The sequence below is a fragment of the Capsicum annuum genome, chromosome 1 (genome assembly GCF_002878395.1).
Source record: "Capsicum annuum cultivar UCD-10X-F1 chromosome 1, UCD10Xv1.1, whole genome shotgun sequence".
NCBI lineage: Eukaryota > Viridiplantae > Streptophyta > Magnoliopsida > Solanales > Solanaceae > Capsicum > Capsicum annuum.
Window position 1 is genome coordinate 150,105,125 of NC_061111.1, and position 24,554 is coordinate 150,129,678.

General features: G+C 35.0%; 1 protein-coding gene and 1 pseudogene across 1 annotated transcript; both read right to left on the minus strand.

Annotated features, from left to right (window-relative positions):
• Positions 1–14,015: 14,015 nt before the first annotated feature.
• Positions 14,016–14,608, minus strand: LOC124898170 (uncharacterized mitochondrial protein AtMg00810-like). The gene is made up of 2 exons (XM_047411905.1): positions 14,487–14,608; positions 14,016–14,400 (listed from the first exon to the last, which is right to left on the minus strand). Exons 1-2 carry the CDS (start codon positions 14,606–14,608, stop codon positions 14,016–14,018), a joined length of 507 nt encoding a protein of 168 aa, XP_047267861.1.
• A 4,242-nt stretch (positions 14,609–18,850) lies between these two features.
• On the minus strand, positions 18,851–24,036 carry LOC107858697 (annotated as a pseudogene).
• Between the last annotated feature and the right edge of the window lie 518 nt (positions 24,037–24,554).

A 24,554-nucleotide genomic window follows, 5' to 3' on the forward strand; every position in this document is an offset into this window, starting at 1 on the left:
ATGCAGAAGTGTAGTATGAGTACCAAAAATCATGGGTACTCAGTAGGCATCATCGGCCGACTTAGATCAATACAGAAAAGGTATAACTACAATTCGAGGGTGTAATCTGAATCTTTAGTAAATAGGGATTGAAAGGCAACCAACTATCAAGCTACGCAACGGCTGTAAAGAAATAAACATAAGTGATACAATAAAATGAATAATGCAGTAATAACAGACAAATCAAACATAACCTAACTGGGCCCCCATAAGCCCGCTAGGCACATAACATAACCTAACTGGGCCCCCATAAGCCCACTGAAGAAGACAATTAATCCATCCGTACCCCTATAAGCCGGTGGGACACACAAGTTATGAAAATAAACATAAATAATCTATAACTGCGCTGATCCCCATAAATCATAATAGTCTTCCAGATGTGCACTGGACTTGAATCGACACCAATGGGTACTAACAAAAGGCCAAATATATAGAATTCATAATCAGATGCCAGAATCAAACCGAAATTCATAGTAATCATAATAATCATTTGCCGAACTCGAACCGTAACTCATAGTAACCACAATAATCATTTGCCAGACTCGAATCGGAACTCATAGTAACCACAATAATCATTTGCCAGACTCGAACTAGAACTCATAGTAACCACAATAATCATTTGCCAGACTCAAATTGAAACTCATAGTAACCACAATAATCATTTGCCAGACTCGAACCGGAACTCATAGTAACCACAATAATCATTTGTTGGACTCGAACCGGAACTCATAGTAACCATACCCACCAGAAATATTAAAATTCATACCATATCATAACAATGTCAATGTCTAAATAATCATCTGTTAATCTTAATTAAAAAGGAATAAATGTAAGATTTTGCAATTTAATTTCATGTTTTAAAATAATAGGTGTTATATTTTATTAAAAGATAATTTTTCCAAAAATTTACTTAAACGGGGTCCTAATCCAAATAAATAAGACAGTTTATATATATATATATATATAAAATACTCATCTATAAGGATTTATCCAAGCTAACATAATAGTTAACATTTTCAACATATAAGCTCAATCTAAAAATAGGAGTAAACCTAGCCTACCTGGATGCCAAAGCTATAATATTTGTCCGCGAAGACTCCAAACAATATTCCGCTAGAACCCGAATTTGAATAACACCAAGATAATATTTTTCACAACGCCTCTTAACTTATAAGCAATTTTGTAAGACTAACCAAGGACTCCAATTAAATTTCTAGAGAAAGAAAGAAAAAAATGACAAACTGAGAAGGCCCCCAAATATGGATGAACACCACAGACATACGTGCATATTTGTATATATATATATATGCTTACTGAAAAGTTTTTCACAATTCTTTCCACTTTAAAAGTTAAAGTTACTCATATATATATAAATAATGCTAGGCCAAAAATTGATAGGCAAGTGGCCATCCTAAAAGTGATCCACCCATCCGTTTCCAAGTGTGCGGTGGTGGTGGACACACTAATTAATTTCTATATACATATATATATTCGGGCATTACATAAATTCGTAGTAAAATAATTTTAATATTTTGAATATATCATAATTAATAGAAAATTATTTCTAACAAAACATCTATTATATAATAATAATAGAAGTATTTTAATATTTTTTTTAGAAATTACTATCCCCGCTTAAAATATTAATAAATCATAAAAGTCTATTATAAAGTTATATATATATCATCACTTAAAGAATTTTACCAATAGCAAAAATATTCTAGAAGAATACTAAATTATATTTTTACTAAATGCCAAATTAAATTAAATAATTTACGATACATTTAGATAGTACTAAAATTATATGAAAATATATAAAAATGATCGAAAAGGTCATTACAACGGGAAGTGTGGGATTAGCATGCCCTATCTTCCTCAGAACCATGTAGCCAACGTAGGTATAGATTATGAGATTATTTCCATACCAATATGGGTGATAGTTACAGATGTGATTACTTAGCTCAGGTTATACTCCTTTGCAAGAGTATGACACCTCTCCCCACTATGAGGTTTCCCTATAGGGGAATGAGACGTTGGACTCCTTGTTAGCTCATATGGTTTATGTCGGTTAGAAGAACCTACCTACAGACTATAGATTTAGAATAGAATAATCTTAACAGAAAAGCTTTTAGAAAATTAAGTGTAAAGGCTCACAAATTTAATCAGATTATTCTTTACAAAAAGTTAATAGTTACAGATTTCAGCTTTCAGATTTCAAATATAGAAGTGAGCTCTTTTTACACTTAGTATGATTTATAGATGGAACATTAGTACAAATTTTAGAACTAAATGTTATGACTCACTAGATTTACAAAGTATGATTTTCTATTTATGATTACAGATTTCAGTATTTCAGATATTCCAGCTTATGTGAGTCATTTACATTTAGCATGCATTGTTTTATATTCAGCATGCATTGTTTTCAGCTGAATAAAGTTATAGTCAAAAACAAATATCCTCTTCCTAAAATTGATGACTTATTTGATCAACTCCAAGGTTCCAGTTACTTCTCTAAGATAGACCTTAGATTCGTCTATCATCAACTTAAAGTAAGGGAATGTGATATTCCAAAGAAAGCGTTCAGAACCACTATGGTCATTTTAAGTTTCTAGTCATGTCCTTCGAGCTAACCAATACCCCAACAACCTTTATGGACTTGATGAATAGAGTGTTCAAATAGTATGTGGACATGTTTGTCATAGTCTTTATCGATGATATTCTTGTCTACTCTCATAGTGAAGATGATTATTCAAACCATCTTAGAATTATGTTGCAAACTCTTAGAGACCACCAGTTGTTTACCAAATTCAGCAAATGTGAATTTTGGCTAAGGTCAGTAGCTTTCCTTGGTCATATTATTTCCAGCGATGGTATTAGAGTTGATCCCTAAAAGACAGAAGCCATAAGAAATTTTCCTAGAGCTATCTCTCCGTCAGACATTTTGAGTTTCTTGGGTTTAGGCGGCTATTATAGACATTTTGTTGAGGGTTTCTCATCTATTGTGTCTCCTATATCTAGATTGATCCAAAAGAAATTTAAGTTCCAGTAATCAAATTCTTGTGAGAGAGTTTTCAGGAGTTGATGACTCAACTCACTTAAGCTCCAGTTTTAGCACTGCCTGATGGTACAGATGGGTTTATCATGTATTATGATGCTTCTAGAGTTTGTCTGGGTTGTGTTGTAATGTAGAGAGGCAAAGACTCATGAAAAGAATTACCCTACCCATGACCTTGAGTTAGCTTTTGTTGTTTTTGCCTTGAAAATTTGGAGGCACTATCTTTATGGGGTACATGTTGATGTGTTTACGGATCATAAAAGCTTGTAGTATATGTTTACTCAGAGGGAGTTGAATCTTCGTCAGAGAAGATGGTTAGAATTATTGAAAAATTATGATATGAGTATGATGTATCATCCAGGAAAGGCCAATATAGTGGCAGACGCCCTTAGTAAATTATCTATGGACAGTGTTGCTTATGTGCAGAATGATAAGAAGAAGTTAGTTCGGGAAGTTCATCAGTTAACTAAATTGGGTGTTAGATTGGTCGATTCAGTTGAAGGAAATGTTTGGGTTTAGAGTAGTTCTGAATCTTTCCTAGTTTCGAAAGTGAAAGAGAAGTAAGATAATGATTCTAATTTGGTCAAACTGAAGGAGTCAGTTAAAGACCAAAAGGTGGAGGTTTTCTCCTAAGGGGGAGATGGTGTGTTGAGATACCAGGATAGATTGTATGTGCCATGTGTTAATGATTTGAGCCAGCAGATAATGGCAGAAGCGCTCGGTGAGCATTATTCTATTCATCCAGGAGCCACCAAGATGTACCACGACTTACGAGAAATCTATTGGTGGAGTGGTATGAAGAAAGGTATCGCGGAGTTCATAGCCAAGTGTGCAACTTGTCAATAGGTTAAGGTAGAGCATCACAGACCTAGTGGTACGTTGCAAGAGTTTGGTATCCCTACTTAGAAGTGGGAAGAGGTAAATATGGACTTTATGACTGGATTACACCATTCACGTCGTCAGCATGATTCGATTTAGGTTATTGTAGACAGATTGACTAAGTTAGCACATTTCTTACCAGTTTACATATCTTACACAACTGAAGATTATGCCAAGTTGTATATCAGAGAGCTAGTCAGATTGCATGGAGTTTCTTTGTGCATCATATCAGATAGGGGTACTCAGTTTACCTCTCAGTTTTGGAAAGCCTTTCAGAAGGGTCTTGGTACCCAAGTTTATCTTAGTTCAGCTTTTCATCCACAGACAGATGGTCAGGCAGAAAGGACCATTCAGACTCTAGAGAATATGCTGAGGGCATGTGTTCTTATCTTCAAAGATAGTTGGAATGAGCATTTACCGTTGATTGAGTTTGCCTATAATAACAGTTATCATGCTAGTACTCAGATGGCTCCGTTTGAAGTTCTTTATGGGCGAAGTTATAGATCGCCAGTTGGTTGGTTAGCAGTAGGTGAGGCTACTTTGATTGGGTTAGACATAGTGTTTGAGGCCATGAAGAAAGTTCAGTTGATTTGAGAGAGATTAAAAGCAACTCAGAGTCGTCATAAATCTTATGCAGATGTAATAAGAAGAGATCTTGAGTTCGAGGTTAATCATCTTGTGTATTTGAAAGTTTCACCAATGAAAGGGGTGAAGAGATTTGGCAAGAAGGGAAAGCGTAGTCCCTGATATGTAGGTCCCTTCCATATTTGAGTCGTGTTGGGAAGGTTGCATATGAGCTTGAGCTACCCAAAAATTTATCCTCAGTTAATCCAGTGTTCCATGTGTCTTTGTTGAAGAAGTGCATGGACGATTCAACCATTATAGTTCCTCTAGAAAGTACAGATATTCAGAATAACCTTTCTTACAAAGAAGTTCCAGTAGAGATTCTTGATCATTAGATCTGTAGACTAAGAAACAAAGAAGTTTCCTTGGTCAAAATTCTGTGGCAAAATTAGTCCGTTGAGGGTGCTACTTGGGAAGCAGAAGCAGACATGCGTACCAAGTATCCTCATCTCATCTCCATGAACTCAGATTCAGCCGAAGGTAACAGTCTTCCTTTATTCAGTTCTTTTCCAGTCTTAGATTCATCCATATAGCTATTTTTATGTAAACTCATGCACTCGTAGATCAGTTTAGTAACTCAATATGTGTTAAATTTAGTCATACAGTTTATTTCAACTGTGCATGATATCTTATAGCCTCAGATTCCTCAGTATTCTTAGCTTAGCCAGTTTCATTCAAGAATGAATGTTACCAAGGGGGAGATATTGTAAGACCCCGCAAAAATTCTGGCTTAACTCAGTCCTTTAGGGCATGACAAGAGGTCCCAGACTTAGAAATTTCAGCTAAGCGTTTATACATAGAATTATTTAACTTTCATAATTTGGTGATCTTATTTTACGACCTTTATGACCTTAAAATGTCGATCCTTGGATTTAATCATGATCAGGTGTGTCAATAGGTCACTTTGGGTGAGTTACGGATTTTTCAGACCTCGTTTAAATAATATTTAGGTGACCAAAATAGTGGGTCGAAGCGATCTCGACGCGTCGACGGATATATTTTCCATCTTTCAGTGCAAATTTTAGTGAACCAACGCAAACTCGATGCAGCACATCGACCATCACATTAATACCATCGACGTGGTGCGTCGGTCTGCGCATCATTGGGCACGTTTTTTAGTAAATAAAATTTGCATCCAAAGGGGTAGTTGAGTCAATTCCCCCATTCTTATTCTGCCCAAAATACACAATTTTAGCCCCAAATAGCAAGGATACCTCATTATTCATCTTTTTCATCTCTAATAACAAAACCTTAGCTTTAAGAATCAAGAACAAATTTCATAACTCTTTCTCCAAGATATCTTATAATCCAAAGTTCCGGGTTCAAGAACTTCAGGAGGAAGCTTCAAGAATACCATTAGAGAGTCAAGAATCAAACTTTTACATTCAAATTCATCAACAAGGTATGTGGGGTTTATGAACAAGAATCCTCTTCCATTTTTTTTTTCCCAAAACCAAGTTTTAATTACAAATTCATATAATTTTGAATGAATATACATGATTTTTGAATTAGAGTTCATACCCATTATTGTTATTTGCAAGATTATGAGTTTTTGAGAGATTTTGAAGACGAATTGTATGTTTATTTTCATATTTTCATGCCGATTGAAGAAATTTCCAGATTTTGTGATGAATTATCACCGTTTCCATTATCAAGCATGATTATTATGATGTTTTGACATGCATTTGATGAATGGGTTATTAAGCCCAAGTTATATATTGATATTTCAATATTGATAATGCTTTAAGAATTCTATGATCAAATTATTTATAAATTTTCAATAAAGTTTTGATCTTTTGATCCTCAGATAAGTTTTGGAATCCACTTTACAGATTTATTATAGACTACAGAACTCAGATCAACTTTACTTATAGAATGACTTAGATAAAAGCATAATTGGTTTCATAATGAACCATTATTCTAGATTTTAAAGTGGATTTCCAACATAATGAGCATACAGATTAAAAGGAGTAGTATTTAGTACAGAGTGGGAAGTGTGGGATTAGCGTGTCCTATGTTTCACAGAAATACGTAGCCAACGTAGGTACAAATTATGAGATTATTCCCATTCCAATATGGGTTACAGTTACAGATGTGATCACTTAGCTCAGGTTATACTCCTTGGTAAGAGTATGACACCTCTCCCCATCGTGAGGTTTTCCCCATAGGGGAATAAAACGTTGGATTCCATGTTAGCTCACATAGTTTATGTCAGTTAGAAGAACCTCCCTACAAACTATAGATTTCAGAACAAAATAATTTTAACAGAAAAACTTTTAGAAAGCTAAGTGTAAAGGCTCAAAACTTTATTCCGGTTATGCTTTACTGAAAGATAATAGTTATAGATTTCAACTTTCGAATTTCAGATATAGAAGTGAGCTCTTTTCACACTTAGACAATATGATTTATACACAAAACATTAGTACAACTTTTAGAACTAAATGTTATGACTCACTAGATTTACAAAGTATGATTTGCTATTCATGATTACAGATTTCAGTATTTTAGATATTCCAGCTTATGTGAGTCATTTACATTTAGCATACATTGTTTTACAAATTATAATGATGAGATAATATTTTACTTATGCATTTCACCCCCATCACTTAGTCCATCCTCAAAGTATTGATCCACATATACGTTTATGTGCTACATTGTCTCATAATGTAGGTTTAGGTACTCAGTATCAGCAGCGTGAGTAGTTCGATCATCTCTATCTACATTCGACAGTTGGTGATTCCTTATAGTTTGGTGACTTAGTCATTTAGATTTTGCAGCTTATTAGTTTATATGCTTCAGTATTCTTTTCAGACAGTTCAAGTTAGATGGGGGGTTGTCCCAGTGACTCTCTAGTTATTAGTAGTAGAGGCTTGTCAGACTGCTCGATATTATTCAAACTTACAGTATTGATTTTCAGACATTACATTCAGATTATTCTCATCTATCTCAGACAGTTTTTCGCATTTAGTATGACTTTTATGTCTATGTTTCTTTATTTATGAGATTCAGACTTAGTAGAAGGTAGACAGGGTTAGCTTAAGGCTACTCATAGTCTTGAGCACCGTGTGACTTCTCGGGACTAAGTTTCGGGGCATTACATATTTAATATGCTTCATAAAGGTTAAAGACTCCACATTTAAATAAAACACTTTCGAATGCAAGGAATATCTATAATTTTTCTTCTCATCAAAAATCAAGATTTGGGTAGCAAAGTGAGTTACAAGAGAAATATAAATTTTTGACTTAAATACACCCCAATAAGCTTTCATATTCATAAAGTTTCATTTTTCAAACAATAAACCCCAATTTTTAAGTTTCATTAACAATTCAAGCTTTAGTTCGTAGAAAAGGGCTTGCAACTTTAAATAATTCTTCTTTTCAAAAATCAATCAACAACCCACATTTAAAACTCACATAAACTACTTTAATAATTGGGAGAAAACACTCAAAAATATATTTAGTTGAAAGAGGGTTGTTCAATATACCTTTTGAGGAAAGAAATTTTGAGAAAGCTTAAGTTGAGCCTTAAATCGTAAACCCTAGGTGTTCTTGCTTCTAAGGATGTTTTTGGGAGAAAGATAATGAGGGAATTGCAATATTTCTACTAGTTTAAGATGATTTTAGGATTATAAAATGGGTTGGGAAAGGTACATGTGGTGAAAGGACTAGTTTGCCCTAATTTAATAATAGAAAAATAGATTTTTACATCGAATGTGCTCCATGCCATGCTGCCCAATTCTAAAGGTAACCAATGATCTCATGTCTTAAGCTCCGCCATGCGCCGCCCAACACGTAGCCGGGATAGCGCCTCACTAAAACACCCATAACTTTCTGCTATGAACTATGATTAACAAACCGTCAGTGGTGTTGGAAAGAAAATTCTAAAAACAATAATTTGGTGGGTTTTGAGCCATGTAAATCTTCAAATTCTCATAGTAATTCTCATTTAAGTTAATTTCAATTGAAACTTATACAAAAACTTAATCAACAGTAGGATGTTCAATTTATCTTTGTGCTAAAGGTTTCCTATGACCTTAATTCACATCCAGAACACTTAGCACACTAAAGAATTGATATAAATACCTATACCTAAACAAAAATCATTGGGTATAGGCTTATACCCGCATAATGAATGGTTCAAGCTCTAGACCAAAAGTATGGGGTGTTATGCTGTACTACAACTTTGATATTTTTTTTCTAGTATTAATTTTGAATCACATGATGTACATATGCTTTCATCAACTCTTATACTTAATTATTTAAGCTCATAATTTATGTTTTCATTGAGTGTTTTCATCCTTAAATTTTAGATATAGATTTCATCACTTTACATATTAAATTCAAACATAGTTGTAAAACATGTTTTAAGTGTTTTCATGATTAGTGCATATTTCACATTATTAGTACATTCTAAAATACCTGACGCATACCTCTTCTACCTATATTTTTCATGTGATGTAGATTCGGGTGCTTACTATCAGGATCAATCACAGCTTTCTGTCAACATGTAGTGAGTTCTCTTTATTCGAGGACTCAAGCTAGTTGTAGTACTAGTTTTTTTAATTTATATCTATTGGTTAGGGATAGCTGGAGATCATGTTCCGACTACCTATAAGTAGTATTAATAGAGGATTCACAAACAGTCAGTCAGAGTTATTATATGTAGTTTCTATCCCTCTTTCTTTCAAATTATCATGTTGTAAACTTTTGAAATCACTTATGATTCTAAGCACCTTATTATGTCCAAGGGATAGTCTTAGGGTGTTACACTCAGGAAAAGAAGGCACCGTATTATGTCCAAGGGATAGTCTTAGGGTGTTACACTCAGGAAAATAAGGTGTATTGAAATATTGAAGGATTACAACATGAATATGCATTATCACCCAGGTAAAGCTAACATAGATGTTAATGCTTTTAGTAGGTTATCTATGGGAAGCCTTTCTCATATGGAGGAGAAAAAGAGATAAATGTGAAGGGTGCTCACTGAATTACCAACTTAGGAGTCAAACTTTTGTATTTTAAAAGTGGAAGAGTGATTATTCATGAAAGATCCAAGTCTTCTTTGGGTGCCAAAGTTAAGAAAAAGCAGGTTATTGGGCACCCGCTGACTTACCAACTTGGGAGTCAGACTTTTGGATTTTAAAAGTGGAGGAGTAATTGTTCATGAAGTATCCAAGTCTTGTTTGGGTGCCAAAGTTAAGAAAAAGCAGGTTATTGATCCCATATTATATAAATTAAAGAAGATATTGGACAACAGAAGGTTTTGGCTTTTGAGATAGGAGGAGATGGAATCCTACAGTACCAAGAAAGATTATATGTGCTTGTTATGATAATTTACGTGAGAGGATTCTAACTAAAGCTCATGTTTCTAGGTATATTGTCCACCCTAGTTATAAAAGATGTACCATGATTTAAGAGAGATATATTGGTGGAATAATATAAAGAGATATGTCTCTAAGTTTGTTGCTAAATGATCTTTTGGTCAATAAGTTAAGGCTGAACATCTAAGCCATGGTGGTATATCTCAATACACAGTTATTCCAGTGTGGAAGTACAAAATGGTGAATATGAAATTTATCACAGGCCTTCCTTATGTTCAAAGTCAGTATGAATCTAAATGGGTCACTGTGGATAGAATGACCAAGTCAGCTCACTTCTTGCCCGAGAGAATAACTTATTCAGGAGAGGATTATGCAAATACATTTAGGAGATTATTAGGTAGCATATAGCACCTATTTTTGTAATATCCAATAGAGGTACGCAATTTACTTCACAATTTTGGAAAGCTTTTCAGAAACGTTTAGGTACACAAGTGAATATTAGAACCACTTTCCACCCTCAAATAGATGGGCAAATGGAGTGCACTATTTAGACTTTGGAGGATATGTTGAGAAAATGCGTTATTGATTTTAAAGGTCGTTGGGTGGATCACTGGCCTCTTATAGAGTTTGCCTTCAATAATAGCTATCACTCTAGTATCCAAATGGTGCCATTCAAGGTTCTTTATGGCAGAAGGTGCAGGTAACCTATTGAGTGGTATGAGGTAGGTGAAGAAACATTATTAGGGTCACACCTTGTTCACTAAGCAATGGATAAAGTTGAAGTTATTTGAGAAAGGCCAAAGTCTTCTCAAAGTCTCCAAAAGTCATATGCAAATATGAGGCGTAGAGTGTTGGAGTTCAATAATGGAGATTGGATTTTTTTGAAAAGTCTATCCTATAAAAAGAGTGATAAGATTTAGGAAAAAAAGTAAGCTCAACCCGTGCTACATTGGTCTTTTTCAGATTTTGTGGAAGTTTGGGGATATTGCTTATGAATTGGAGCTACCCATAAGTCTGGTATCTGTTCACCCTGTGTTTTACATGTCTATTCTCAAGAACTGTGTGGATGACCATTCTTTGGTAGTCCTTATAAAGAATATAGGTGTGAGAAATTTCTTGTTCTACAAAGAGATTTCTATAGAGATTTTAGATTGTCACGTTCTGACATTGAAGACCAAAGAAATAGCTTCAGTTAAGGTATTGTGGAAGAATCAAAAGGTAGGAAAAGTTACTTGACAATCGAAGGAGGATATGAAGGCTAGATATCTATTTTTGTTATTATTTTCAGATGATGTTCCTTAAGATACCAATTCTATGCTCGCCCTTAATCTTTTCGTAATCATGCCTTAGTGTTGTATGTGATGAATTTTAGAGCCTTATGATTCATGCCTAGTTTGATGGCAGGTGTTATCCTAATGATTGCAATTTTCTCCATTTGATGTTTTCAAGCTTGATAATAAGTCCATAGTGAATTACACAAATCCTAGGTCATTCTAAAATAACCCCTAATCATTATTCGAGGATGAATGACCACAAGAGGGATAATGTAACACCCATACTTTTGTATGTTTCTTTAGGGCTTATAAAGGGACCTAGATGACCCTTATATTGAGTAGAAATCATTTGAGATAATTTTAAGTATATTAAGAAAGGTTTGTACGTGTTAATGGGGTAGTGCATTACATCATGGGAGGCCAAGCATTAGACCTCACATCATAAAGCCTAGAAAGAGTGAACACTGGTTCACCCTCGCTGTGGGCTATGTGCCACATGGGGGTAGGCCTTTCGATAGGCCATGTGACACATGAGGGAGTGCCGTGCAATGGGATGTGCACCACACCCCCTGACCTGATAGACTCTATTTTATTATATTATTTTAAGGGCTGTTTGGTCATTTTCATGGCTAAAAACCATCCCCCACCTATACTAAATGACCCTAAACCCATAAGTACGAATTTCATCAATCAAAAACACTTCCATTCCTCCCTAAAAACATTCTTAGAAAGCAATAATATCTAGAGTTCCAAATTCAAGGCTCAAGGTCAAGTTTTCTCAAATTCTTTCCATCAAAAGGGTTCCAAATTCAAGGCTTATGGTCAGGTTTCCTTAAATTCTTTCCATCAAAAAGGTATGTAGAACAACCCTACTCTTATTAAGTTTCAAAAGTATGTGTTCTGGACCATTATTTATGTATAAGTTATGGTTTCAACTAATGTTTGAGAGTTATTGAATGAGAAATAAAAGATTGAGTTTTACGAGCATCTTCGTTGATTAGAATTTGGTTTTTATCATATGTGAGAGTTACAAGAATTTCTTGGAGTTTTGACTTATCCTTATCCCAATTATAAATGTATGCTTGATTTGAGGAGATTGATTTACATTCAAATGTCTTGAAAGAAATCTTGAATAAACATATTGTCCTAATCTTTATTTGGACTTCAAGAGGAGTTAAGAGTGAGAGTAATATGATTCTCTATATAAAACCCTTACCTTGGGAGGGAACATAGATATCACAAATGGTTTCTTTGATTATGAGAGATGACATGTCGGTTTGCAAGTCTTGGTATGACGATAACAATGTAAATAATCCCTTAAGAAAGATAAATGTCCCTAAAGAGTTATTTTTACTTTATATTTTGAAAAGACTAAAAGATGGGCTTAAAGAAAATTAGATGGTTAACCGAGAAGGTGTGGATAAAAAAAGATCATTACTCGAAATCGTGTTTTGCCGATGCAGGATTGCTCTTGTCCTAAAATATGGATAGCCATACTGTATGCTTGCTTCATGTAGTTGTGTCCAGTAGACAAAAGAGAAGATTCATAGTATATCTCAGTCTTGCGGAAAACTTGGCTTGAAGGCTCAGGCGATGAGTAATAGCCTAACCCACATAGACCATGGTGCTTAGAGAAGTTAGTAGTACCATCTAGTTCAGAACTAAAGAAAAGAGATGTGTCTATATTTTAAGCTGTTCGTTGGAGTCTTTATTTATATCCTTGTGAAATGACTTCTTTCGTTATAAGTATTTTGGAATTAAACAGGTCTTATCATTTTGTTGTTCTACATGCCATACATTCCACGTATTTACCGTCTCTAATTGGATACATCATTTCATGATAGGTTTGAAGGCATTTTTTGTGGTTGTGGTTGTAGTATTGAGGTCATTGGGACAACATTAGAGTTGGTGAGCCTTTCATCCTTTGAAAGGCGAATTATCTAAGAGAATTGGTAGTTTCATATTATGTATCGCCAGGGCCTTTATCGAGCTTAGATAGTTTTTATGTTAGACGCTTTGTAGACTGGTATAGATTTATTAAAATAGCTACTACTCTATTCAGATTCACATATAGTTACCATTGTAGCAGTTACCAAGCTCGAAGGAAAAGAAGGGAGAAAAGGAAGAAGAGTGAAAATGTTGAGCTAAGATAATTTTTGTGTCAAGAGTTAGTTACAATGTGAACTAATTACATCTATTTATAAGCTCACATGCTCATCACATGACTATCTAGAAGTTTCCTAACAACTCACTAATAGCTCACCAACTAACTCACTTTTCTCTACAAGCAACAGCTAGCCACATCAAGATAAAACAATTAAACAGTAACTACTATGCTAACCAACTAAATGCTCCAACTAACTGCTATAGCTGTACAAATGTGATAGTTTCCACAATAAGTTTCAACACTCTCCCTTAAGCTGCAGGGTGTAAAATATTGAGCACACCAAGCTTACTTAGGAGGTGTGAGTTCTAATCATGACTCAGGATCTTGGTGAGAATGTCTGCAACTTGTTGACTAGTCTGTATATACATTGGCTAAACCAACCCTTCCTTGATCTTGTCTCTGATAAAGTGACAGTATACCTCAATATGTTTTGTCCTCTCATGAAAAATAAGATTTGCAGCCAGTTGAATAGCTGACTTGCTATCAGATAAAATGGTAATAGGCTTGGTGATTGGTACCCTTAGTTCTGCAAACAACCCTGCCAACCATGTTACTTCTACCAAGGCTGATGCCATACTCCTATATTCTGCCTCAGCTGAGCTCCTGGAAATAATTTGTTGTTTCTTTGACTTCCATGATATCAATAAACCACCAAATTACACCACATAGCCTGTAACAGACCTCCTAGTGTTTGGACATGTAGCCCAATCTGAGTCACACCAACAAATCAACTCTATAGCAGGATGTGCCTTGAGCCAAATCCCTTGTCCTACAGTTCCTTTCAGATACCTTACCATTCTGTTTGTAGCTTCTAGATGAGATCTCTTTGGCTGTTGCATGAATTGACTTAGTGTCTGCACTGCATGGCTGATATCAGGCCTTGTTATGGTTGCATACATCAATTTTCCAACTACTCTTTGATATAGTGTCATATCTTTTAGCACAATATCTCCTTTAACACCTTTTGTTTCATCTACTTCAACAGATGTTAGCTTGATGTTAGTCTCCAATGGAGTGGAAGCTGGTTTAGCACCAGCAAGCCTATATCATATAAGAGTTCCAAAATATATTTTCTTTGGTTTAAGATCACTCCACTTAGAGATCTTAGAACTTCAATCCCTAAGTACTTAAGCTCACCTAAGTCTTTGAGCTTGAACTGCTGATGTAAAATATCTTTTACTGCATTTATCATCTCTATATTGTCACCTGTTATCAGAAGATCATCTACATAAACCAGGATCACCACCATTCCTTTTGTTTTTTTTCAAAGTAAAAAGTGAGTAATCATAGCTACTCTGAGTAAATCTTGCATTGAGTAGTGCTGAAGTAAGTTTTATATTTCACTGTCTAAATGCTTGTTTAAGTCCATATAATGACTTAATCAGTCTGCTGCCTTCCTTCTTTGAATCCATCTAGCATTTCCATGTACACCTCTTCCTCTAAGTCACCTTGCAAGAAGGCATTGTAAATGCCCATCTGATATATATTCCATCCTTGTGATACTGCTAAGGCAATGACACTTCTTATAGTAACCATTTTGGCTACTAGAGAGAAGGTGTCATGATAATATAATCCTTCTAGTTGGCTATATCCGTTGGCTACCAACCTTGCTTTGAACCTCTATATTTCACCATTAGCCTTATACTTTACTTTGTACACCCACTTTGAACCAATAATGTTCTTATCTGGAGGCATGTCAACCACCTCTCAAGTGTGGTTGTCTTCCAGGGCCTTGACTTTCTGCTTCATAGCCTCAATCTACCTCTCATCTTTGCTGGCTTCACTGTAGGATTGAGGTTCAGTTTTTGATGACAAACTGCACACAAATCTCTGATATTTGTTACTAGTTTTATCAAAAGATAGATAATTTGCCAGAGGGTACCTTGTCCCTTTCTTTACTCTAGGTAAGGTATAGTCCATCAACCAAGCAGGTTGTTTGATGGCTCTAGATGATCTGTTTGGAGCAACTTCTGTAGATGTTAATAGTGGCTCGTCTGTACTTGTTTCATTATGAGTATTCTCAACTTGGATGCTATCATTTTCATGTATTGACATATCTTCATTGTGTGATTCATATGAGTGATCATCATGATGTAACGCCCCAGAAAATGGGTCCCAGAGCGTCACACGGTGCTTGAGGCTATGAGTAGCCCCAAGCTAACCCTTTGAGCCATTTTCATTTAGTTCAACACAAATCATCGGGGTTTCCATAAATAACTCTCAAATATTAATAGAGTAATCATCATTCAAGAATAAAAGAATTTCAGAAAGATAACAAAATATGACTTATTAGTCAACTCCCAACACCTATACTAGTCTGACAAGCCACTAAGAAAATCAATAAAACCAGCGATCCATTGAGACATGCCCCAACTAACTCATACTCAGTTATCAAATGTAAACAATTCCATGAAACCAGTATCAGACATCACATCCTCAGAACATGAGGACTCACCACAATAGAGGATGTAGAACAGAATGCCCGAAGAATCACTGTCGAACCTGGAACTGAGCACCTGAACCTACATTCCAAGAAAATATAGGCCACATCCGAAGATGTAGGTCAGTACCATAGAAAGGAACCGAGTATATGGGGGTGTATGTAGTTGTATAAACATCATCATCATAAATATTTATAAGAAATATGCAGGATGTATGAAAGACTCACATAGCCCGAAGAAAATCATCATAATCATGAAAGGATGAAATAAGTACAATAAAACATGTGAGTCATCATATAATTTGTCAGTCACTTTCAGTTCATCAAGAATATCAATTCTCATAATGTAAATATCATTTAAATCTTTCGAAAGAATAACTTTCACAATTCCACTTTCAAATCACTTCACCATTCACCATAGACACAAGGAAACACATACACTGGGAGATCCTATAACCGACATAAACCATGTGAGCTATATGGAGTACAATGTACAACCCATGTTGGGGAGAGCCATCCTATCCTTACCATCGGAGTAGGACTATCGATATCAAATCCACACAAACTAGTGATCACTATATAAATCAGCCTCAGGCTCACTCCTACGGGGGTACGTAGTTCTAGGGAAGTAAGGTCGCTTTATACCTCCCACTCGGTGCTAAAGTTTTCTCCTAGACCTAGCTCAGATCATTTCAAAGACAATCCACAACAAAACAATTTTAGTAATATATAAATATACATCGGGAGCCATCATGCTTCCCATCTATCAAAATCAACCACGTTGTGAATTTCTTTCACACTCGAGTTCAAAACAACTCTATTAATACCAAAAGGTCAAATCATTCAAAATATATCAAATATTCAACATCAACGTGCTTATAACACACACTTTCTAAAAAAAATACAATTTCCAGTGGGGATTCACGACCCAAATATCAAAATCATGATAAATATCATTTAAGATTCATGCTTTATATCACCACATATGTAAATTCATCTTTCAAAATTATAAACATCAAGATTTCAAAATAATCATCATAAGATATGGGTTCATGCTTCAAATTCATAAAAATTAAATAAAAATCTTGCCTTTGTAAAGAAAATTACTTTTGGGCACAAGAACGAAAGAGAGTTCTTGTTGAAAAACCCCACATACCTTGAATGATGAAATTTAGATCAATACTCATTTTTGAGATGTTAATCATGCCTTTGAATGATGGTTCTTGAAGTTCTTGAACTAGGAACTTGGAATCTTGAATAAATTTGCAGAATTAATGGTGAACTTTGGAGGTTCTTGAAGTTGGATGTAGGAGCTTACGGTTTTCTTTTTGAGGGAGTTTGATGAAATATAACATATAATGCTTCTAATAGGATTTAATATAGGGTTTGGATGGATTTTGGGTGAGGGAAAATGACCAAAACGCCCCTAAAAATCAAAAAAATTCTTGAATCTGTCCTTTGATGAACTGTTTTGATAGTTTGAAGTAGATCAACCATAACGTTTTACTCCGATATTCAAATTGGATGAAACCAATTTTATTAAAAAGAGAACTCTCATATCGTTCCATTGATATATAGTATCTCACCCAGATCATTGTGTACGAGGAGTTATGGTCGTTTGAAGTTGACCCAAAAATTCACTTTTGATAGGCTGAAGTAGATTGACCATAACTTTTTGCTTCGATAGACAAATTGGATGAAACTAATTTCATTGGAAAGAGGACTCGTAGATCTTTCCGTTGATATATAGTAAATCACCCAGATAATTATGTACAAAGAGTTATGATCATTTAAAATTGGAGCAAAAATATGCCAGGCCTCAGTACTTTTTCCTGCACATTTTACTGTTCACTACTATTCACAGTTCAATCGAATTGTTCATAACTCGTCGTTCGGGGGTCCGTTTTGGATGATCCACATATAGTTGGAAATATTATTCGATAATCTATGCAATGGTGGGTCATAATCTAAGATATTTCACATGGAAAATTTATAATTCATTCTAGAAGATAGAACCCAACACGTTTACGCACAAAATTTCAACAAAAAATTTCCCGGGGTATTACACATGATCTGTGAAAACATCTTTTCCTTCATCTACATCAGCATGCATTAGTGAACTTGGTTGAATAAAACCTGCGTGTGATTCTGAACTTGACTTGTCTTCAAAAGGGAATGAGTCTTCCTTGAACACTACATCTCTTACGACAAACAACTTGTTGGTGCACCAATCCAAAAGTATATAGCCCTTCTAAGTAGTAGAATAGCCCATCAATACAACAACTTTAGCTCTCTTAAAGAACTTATCACCCTTTGGTTGAACTGAAGCATAACATTTACATCCAATTACTCTCAGATATGTCAAGGATGGAACTTTGGAAAATAGCATCTCATAGGGACTTTTCCCTCCAATAGATGCAGATGGTAACCTGTTAATAAGGTAGACAACAACCTTGACATTCAAACCCTAAAACCTGATAGGCATTTGTGATTGGAACCGAATAGCTCTTTTAACATTAAGAATCTGTCTATGCCTTCTTTCAACCACACCATTTTTTTGTGGTGTGTAGGGGCAGCTACTTTGGTGTATCACTCCTAGGGACTGAAACAATTCTTTACACTTGGAATTAATGAACTCTATCCCATTGTCTAATCTAAGTATCTTCACTTGAACACTAAACTGGTTTTGAATCATAGTAAAGAAATTTTTGATGGCAACAATACATTCAGACTTCAGTTGTAACAAATGCAACCATGTGTATCTGCTGTTATCATCAACAACAGTTAAGTATTAGTATTTCTTATCAAAAGTAGGTGTCTTATAAGGTCCTTATAGATCCATATGTACAACATCAAAACATTTTGTAGCTCTAGAAGTGCTATCAAAGAACATCAATCTAGTTTGCTTATCCAGTGGACATGCATGACACTTATTTATAGTATCTACATCACTACTATTTTTTATTATATTGAGAGTTCTTAATGCTTGAGAAGAAGGATGTCCCAGCCTTATATGCCATAATCTGCAGTCATGCACCTCTATTCTGCAACTTATTTCTGATAGGCTACATTATTAGAAGTTCCAGTTACTGCACATACACTCTTAAGGATGTATAGTTCTCCTCTTTCCTTACCAATACCCTTCACCTTGCCACTGTGAAGGTCTTGAAATACACTGAAGTCAGGGTAGAAAGTAACAAAGAAAGATAGCTGCTTTGTCATTTTAGACACTGACAGGAAGTTTAGCTTAAAATCTGGGACATATAACACATCTCCTACAACCTCATATTTAAGTACACGTGCTTCCCCTACATGTGTAGGTAAATTAACTTTATCACATATGGTGTTATCCATTTTGTGATAATTTGAAAGAACATCTTTGTGTGCTGCAACATGATGTGTGGCTCCAGAGTCTACTATCCATTCATGTGGAACACTATGACTAGAAAAATAAGTAACAGTACTTGTCATGTTAGGTTGTTCTGAGTCATGTGTCTTCTTGTTAATCAGTGCCATGATTTGTTTGTATTCTTCTGAGAAGCCTTGTGCCTTTGCTACAACAACATTGTTGACATCTTTGTTACCCTGGCTACTTAATTGATCATTTAAGAATGAATTGTTTGCCTTAGGTCCAAGGAAACTGTGAGCTGATAATTGATTGTTATTGTGACCGGTTGATTTGTTGTTCCCCTTGGGTTGTAGTTGTTTTTTTTCTTGTTCTTCCAGTCATTAGGATATCCATGCAGGTTGTAACAATTCTCCCTTGTGTGACTAGTGAAATTACAGTAATCACATCTTTTGTTCTTGTATCCTTGACTTCCATAACTTGATGTTTGATTCCTACTCCCATATCCTGCTTCTGTATTATTTCTATGCATTTGCATAGCAATAGGTTCAGTCTTATCACTGATAGTTGTAGCACAAGAAAGTTGCTGGATCTAATCTTCAATTATCATTGCATATGCTTGATTTAGTGTAGGTATTGTCCCCTTCAACAATATTTGTCTCTTTGCTTGATCATAAGCATCATTTATGCCACTCAAAAACTGTATGAGCCTCAGTTGACATAGGTGCTCTACATAATCCTTAGACTTAGGATAATTACAAGATGGAGTGGGAATAACTACATCAAGTTCACTCCATAAGTTTTTCAACTTGGTGAAGTATGTTGATACTGAATCCATGCCTTGGTGAAGATTATTGATCTCCCTGTGTAATTAATACAACCTCATGCGATTTACTTTATCAAACCTTTCCTTGAGATCTTCCCATACCTCATAAGCATTTATTGCATACACAATACCACTGAGCAATTCAGCACTTACAAAACTCATCAACCATGAAAGGACCACTGCATCACATGTTTCCCATTGATCATGCAACTCCTCTTTGTATATACCCCTACTACAAGCTCCAGTTACAAAATCATATTGGGATCACTAGGATCTATTTTAGGTGCCATATCTGACTTGTAAGCTACGACTAAAACAAAATATCACAGAAACCTTGGAATCTATAACTTGTACGCAGAGATTTATGGCTCACAAAATGGAGATCTAAACTCCTTTAGGCTAAGTCACAAACAGAAACACATAACAGGACACTCACAGTATTCGATTGTGGATTCTTCAAATCTACGATCGCCTGCTTTGATACCATATTAAAATAGCTGCTGCTCTATTCAGATTCACATATAGTTGCCATTGTAGCAGTTACCAAGCTTGAAGGAAAAGAAGGGAGAAAAGGAAGAAGAGTGAAAATGTTGAGGTAAGATAATTTTTGTGTCAAGAGTTAGTTACAATGTGAACTAATTACATCTATTTATAAGCTCACATGCTCATCACATGACTATCTAGAAGTTTCCTAACAGCTCACCAACTAACTCACTTTTCTCTACAAGCAACAGCTAGCCACATCAAGATAAAAACAATGGAACAGTAACTGCTATGCTAACCAACTAAATGCTCCAACTAACTGCTACAGCTGTACAAATGTGATAGTTTCCACAATAAGTTTCAGCAATATTGAGTTTATCCATAGTATTTTCAGAGTTTGGGATTATTGTTTTTATTTAAGTTGAGTTCTTTTTTTAAGTCTATTTTTCACAGTTTAAATGATTATTCTTATGATTAGAATGCTAAGGGGTCTCCCTAGGTCTTCATTGGTCTGGGATACTCCTTACATCCAGGGCCTAGTCCTGGGTCGTGACAGAAGCAGAGCAATGAGGGTTGAAATTAATTTTCTTAGAATTGATGTGTGGCGGGTTGCAGGCTTAATAGTAATTTTATTCAAAATTGTTTTCAGTTCTTAACAAAATTATATGGTGAATGACGTTGAAGGAAATATCATATGAATAAAATTGGGTTCAGTTTTAACCAAAAATATATGGTGAATGACAGTTAAGCAGGTATCATATTTTCAAAAATGTGCTTCCGATTTGCAGCAAGTGACTGTGCATTCATTTTTTGGAAAAGTTATTAGATTTGTTTGATGTATCGTACTGATTTGCAATAGAATAATAAAGGAATAGTAGTTTCTTACTTTCTTTAATCATATCTATATTTCTTGGCTTGTCAATTTCATTCAATTTTTTTTGGCCCCTTTGATTAGAAATATCGGATTTTTACACATTTATGATGTGAAGATATGATATTTTGTTAGACATTTACCGAATGTGCATGACTTAAATACGTTTGAAGTGTCACAACGTTTGGAACAAAGTTCAGAAAACACTTTTTTTTTTTTTTAAAGAATTAGCAAATAATGCGGAACGAGTTTATGTGAAGCAGGGTGGGGTGGGCTGAAAACAGAAATTTTAGTTATGTGGGGTGGGGAGGGTTAAAGTCCTGGAGGGTTTGACCCGCAACTGCCCGCCCCACCCCGTTTGCCATCCTGTTTAAGCTGGTTGCCCTGATATTGCCAAACATTTGACGTGTTGGCTATGTTTAGCATGACAATATTCAGAACTTGTGATCAAGACCTCTATACACTGTATATAAAACAAGAATTAGTATAATGGGGAATAAACTTACCTATAAACCCATACTCGAAGACCATTTGCCAAAGACTCTTTGAGGAGAGGAAGTATAGTCGCTGGCCTGTCTTTCCAGTTGTAAAAGAGTGGATCGCTGAAATAGAAAAACAATCCTGAGCACTGGGAAAAAAGAACACACTAAAGTTTGATAACATTTGCACTAATTAAAATTGGAAATTGAACATGAAGTAACTCACTGAAGCAGTAAAATCTGAAATCTCAATATTTAATTTGAAAAATGATTGAGGATTGAATGCTTTTAAAGTTTTTGCATTCGTGTATCGGATTAATGTGTTGGAGTGCAAATAACCTGCAAGATATCCATGGATAGTTAATGTTGGTAACATTGGCGTGGAGTGCATCTTGAACATCCCGTCTGTTCAGGTAAGCATAAACATAAAGCAGGGGTCAAACTGCAATGGCTGCAACAAAATAACATAGTAACTCAATTTGAATGTTTCTATATTATTTTATATGGGATATAATGTGAATATTTGTGAAAAAAGGATAAGAAATGCAGAGTTGTCTCACTTACTGACTGTATTTTTGGGTCTTTCGTGAGATTTTCATCCTTGCAAAGGGGAAAATAAATGTTGTAGATGTCAAGATAGTTGACATTTTTGTTTGAAATTGAAACTGCTCCATTGCACTTGCTCTCATTGTAGTAATGATCATTGGAACAATATTTCTTGATATCAAGGTACGTTTCATCTGAAATAAGGGCATGAGATGCATAGTATTCGTATCTTCCTAAGCTGTCTGTATAATCATTGATCAATGCATTCCCAATCTGCAATTTCAAATCACTTGTCAGTGGCATGTAAGTTGGAAGTTGAAAGTACAATTTAACTCGCTACTTAAATTTGACATCACTTACAATTATTCCTTTCAGATTGATGAGAGCCCTGTTGGCTAACTTGTTATGGTGAAGAATTGCATGTGTCAACTGAGGTAGGTAATGTCCAGCATAGCTCTCACCAGAAATGTAAAATTGTCTGTTCTTGTACTCCGGAAATCTTTCAAGCCAATTAAGTAAAAATATAAAATTATCATTAGCAGTTCTGCCATCTCCAGTTGTATTGAGGTCACTGCTTGTATTTGTATATGAAAATCCTACTCCAGCAGGAGACTCCAAGAACAACACGTTATAGGAAAAAATTAGTATTCAGAGTTGATAAATGTTCACTTGTTTTTCAAACATAAATAGGAAATTAAGTTACACAAAAGGGAACTCTTTTTTTACCATGATTCCATGCATAATAATTCCTGTGTAATGTTTTCCCATCACTGTTAACTCTAAACGGTCCAAGTTCCTCCATGGCTCCATATGCAATAGAAGAACAGCCAGGACCTGCATATGACATTGTATATGTAGTTGCATAATCAGAAAATTTGTGTGTCTGTGTATATAAGAAGAAAATTAGTCTGATAAACTATAGATGTCAACATGGATATGTTTTATGTTTGTTGGTGTGTGAAAACTATTTTCCACAACTCGGTGCACTAAAGCTCGCGCTATGCGCGGAATCCAGTAAAACAATCAAAGAAAAGAAAATAACCTTCAAACAGGAGTTATTTATTCGCATATCATACTCACACATTCGCAAATATGCTTCCAATAAAATAAGTTCATATCACCACCCGTGGCGGATCCACCTTGTAATCAGGCGGTTCATCCGAACCCCCTTCGAGGAAAAATTATACTATTTTTATACTATTTTTACACGGTCAAATATTTTTATGTATACATAGTAGATGGTGAACCCCCTTCGACTAGTCCGTGTGTTTACTTCTGAACCCCCTCAATGAAAATCCGTCACTGATCACCACTATAAATAGACAAATGGTGAATGTGCATACCTCCATTAAGCCAAAGAAGCAAAGGCAATGAATTTGGATTCTCAGCTTCAGTAAAGTAATAATACAAAGCACGGCCAGCAGATTCATTGACAGTAACATAGCCACCATATTGTTGAAACTTCACTGATGGTTATCCAGGCAATTTATTGATCCAATCTTTTTCTTTAAGTCCATCCTGTGGAAGAATAATTTTGTCTAAATCTACATTCTCATGGGCTGCCTTAAAATGATTATTTTCAATGCTCGTTTGCTTAGCCATGTAAAATTTGTGAAGAACATCGCTTTGTACAAAATTGGACCAAAACAGGTTAAAGATAATGAAGAAGAAAGTAAATTTTCCCATTGTTCTGTGTCTTTTACTATTGAAAATTAGAGTTAGAGGAGTAGTATTTACAGTTGCGTGATTGTGAGATTTGATTGTGATTTACTGAACTTAATAATTTTACTATTTTTTAAATAAACAGATTGGCTTAGGATATTTAAAATAAGTATTAATCTAATTGCTACCAAATATAGTTTTAATGTAACAAGATTCTACTATTTAATTATGGTTAAGCTAATTGCATACCAAATATAGTTTTAATGTAGCAAGATTCTACAATTTAATCATGGCTAATCTGATTGCATGCCAGATATAGTTTTAATGTAACAAGATTCTACTATTTAATTATGGTCAGTCAATCTAGTGACTATAATTCAAAAATTGTTCTAATGAAGTAATAATATGGATAAATATCCCAATGATATTATATGTGAATCTGCTAACTAGTATTCCTTACAAGTTACAAGTGGTTAAAGATTTTCTTGTCAATTTATAAAATGAATTACATACCCCTTTTATTGACAGCAGGTAGGTTAAGG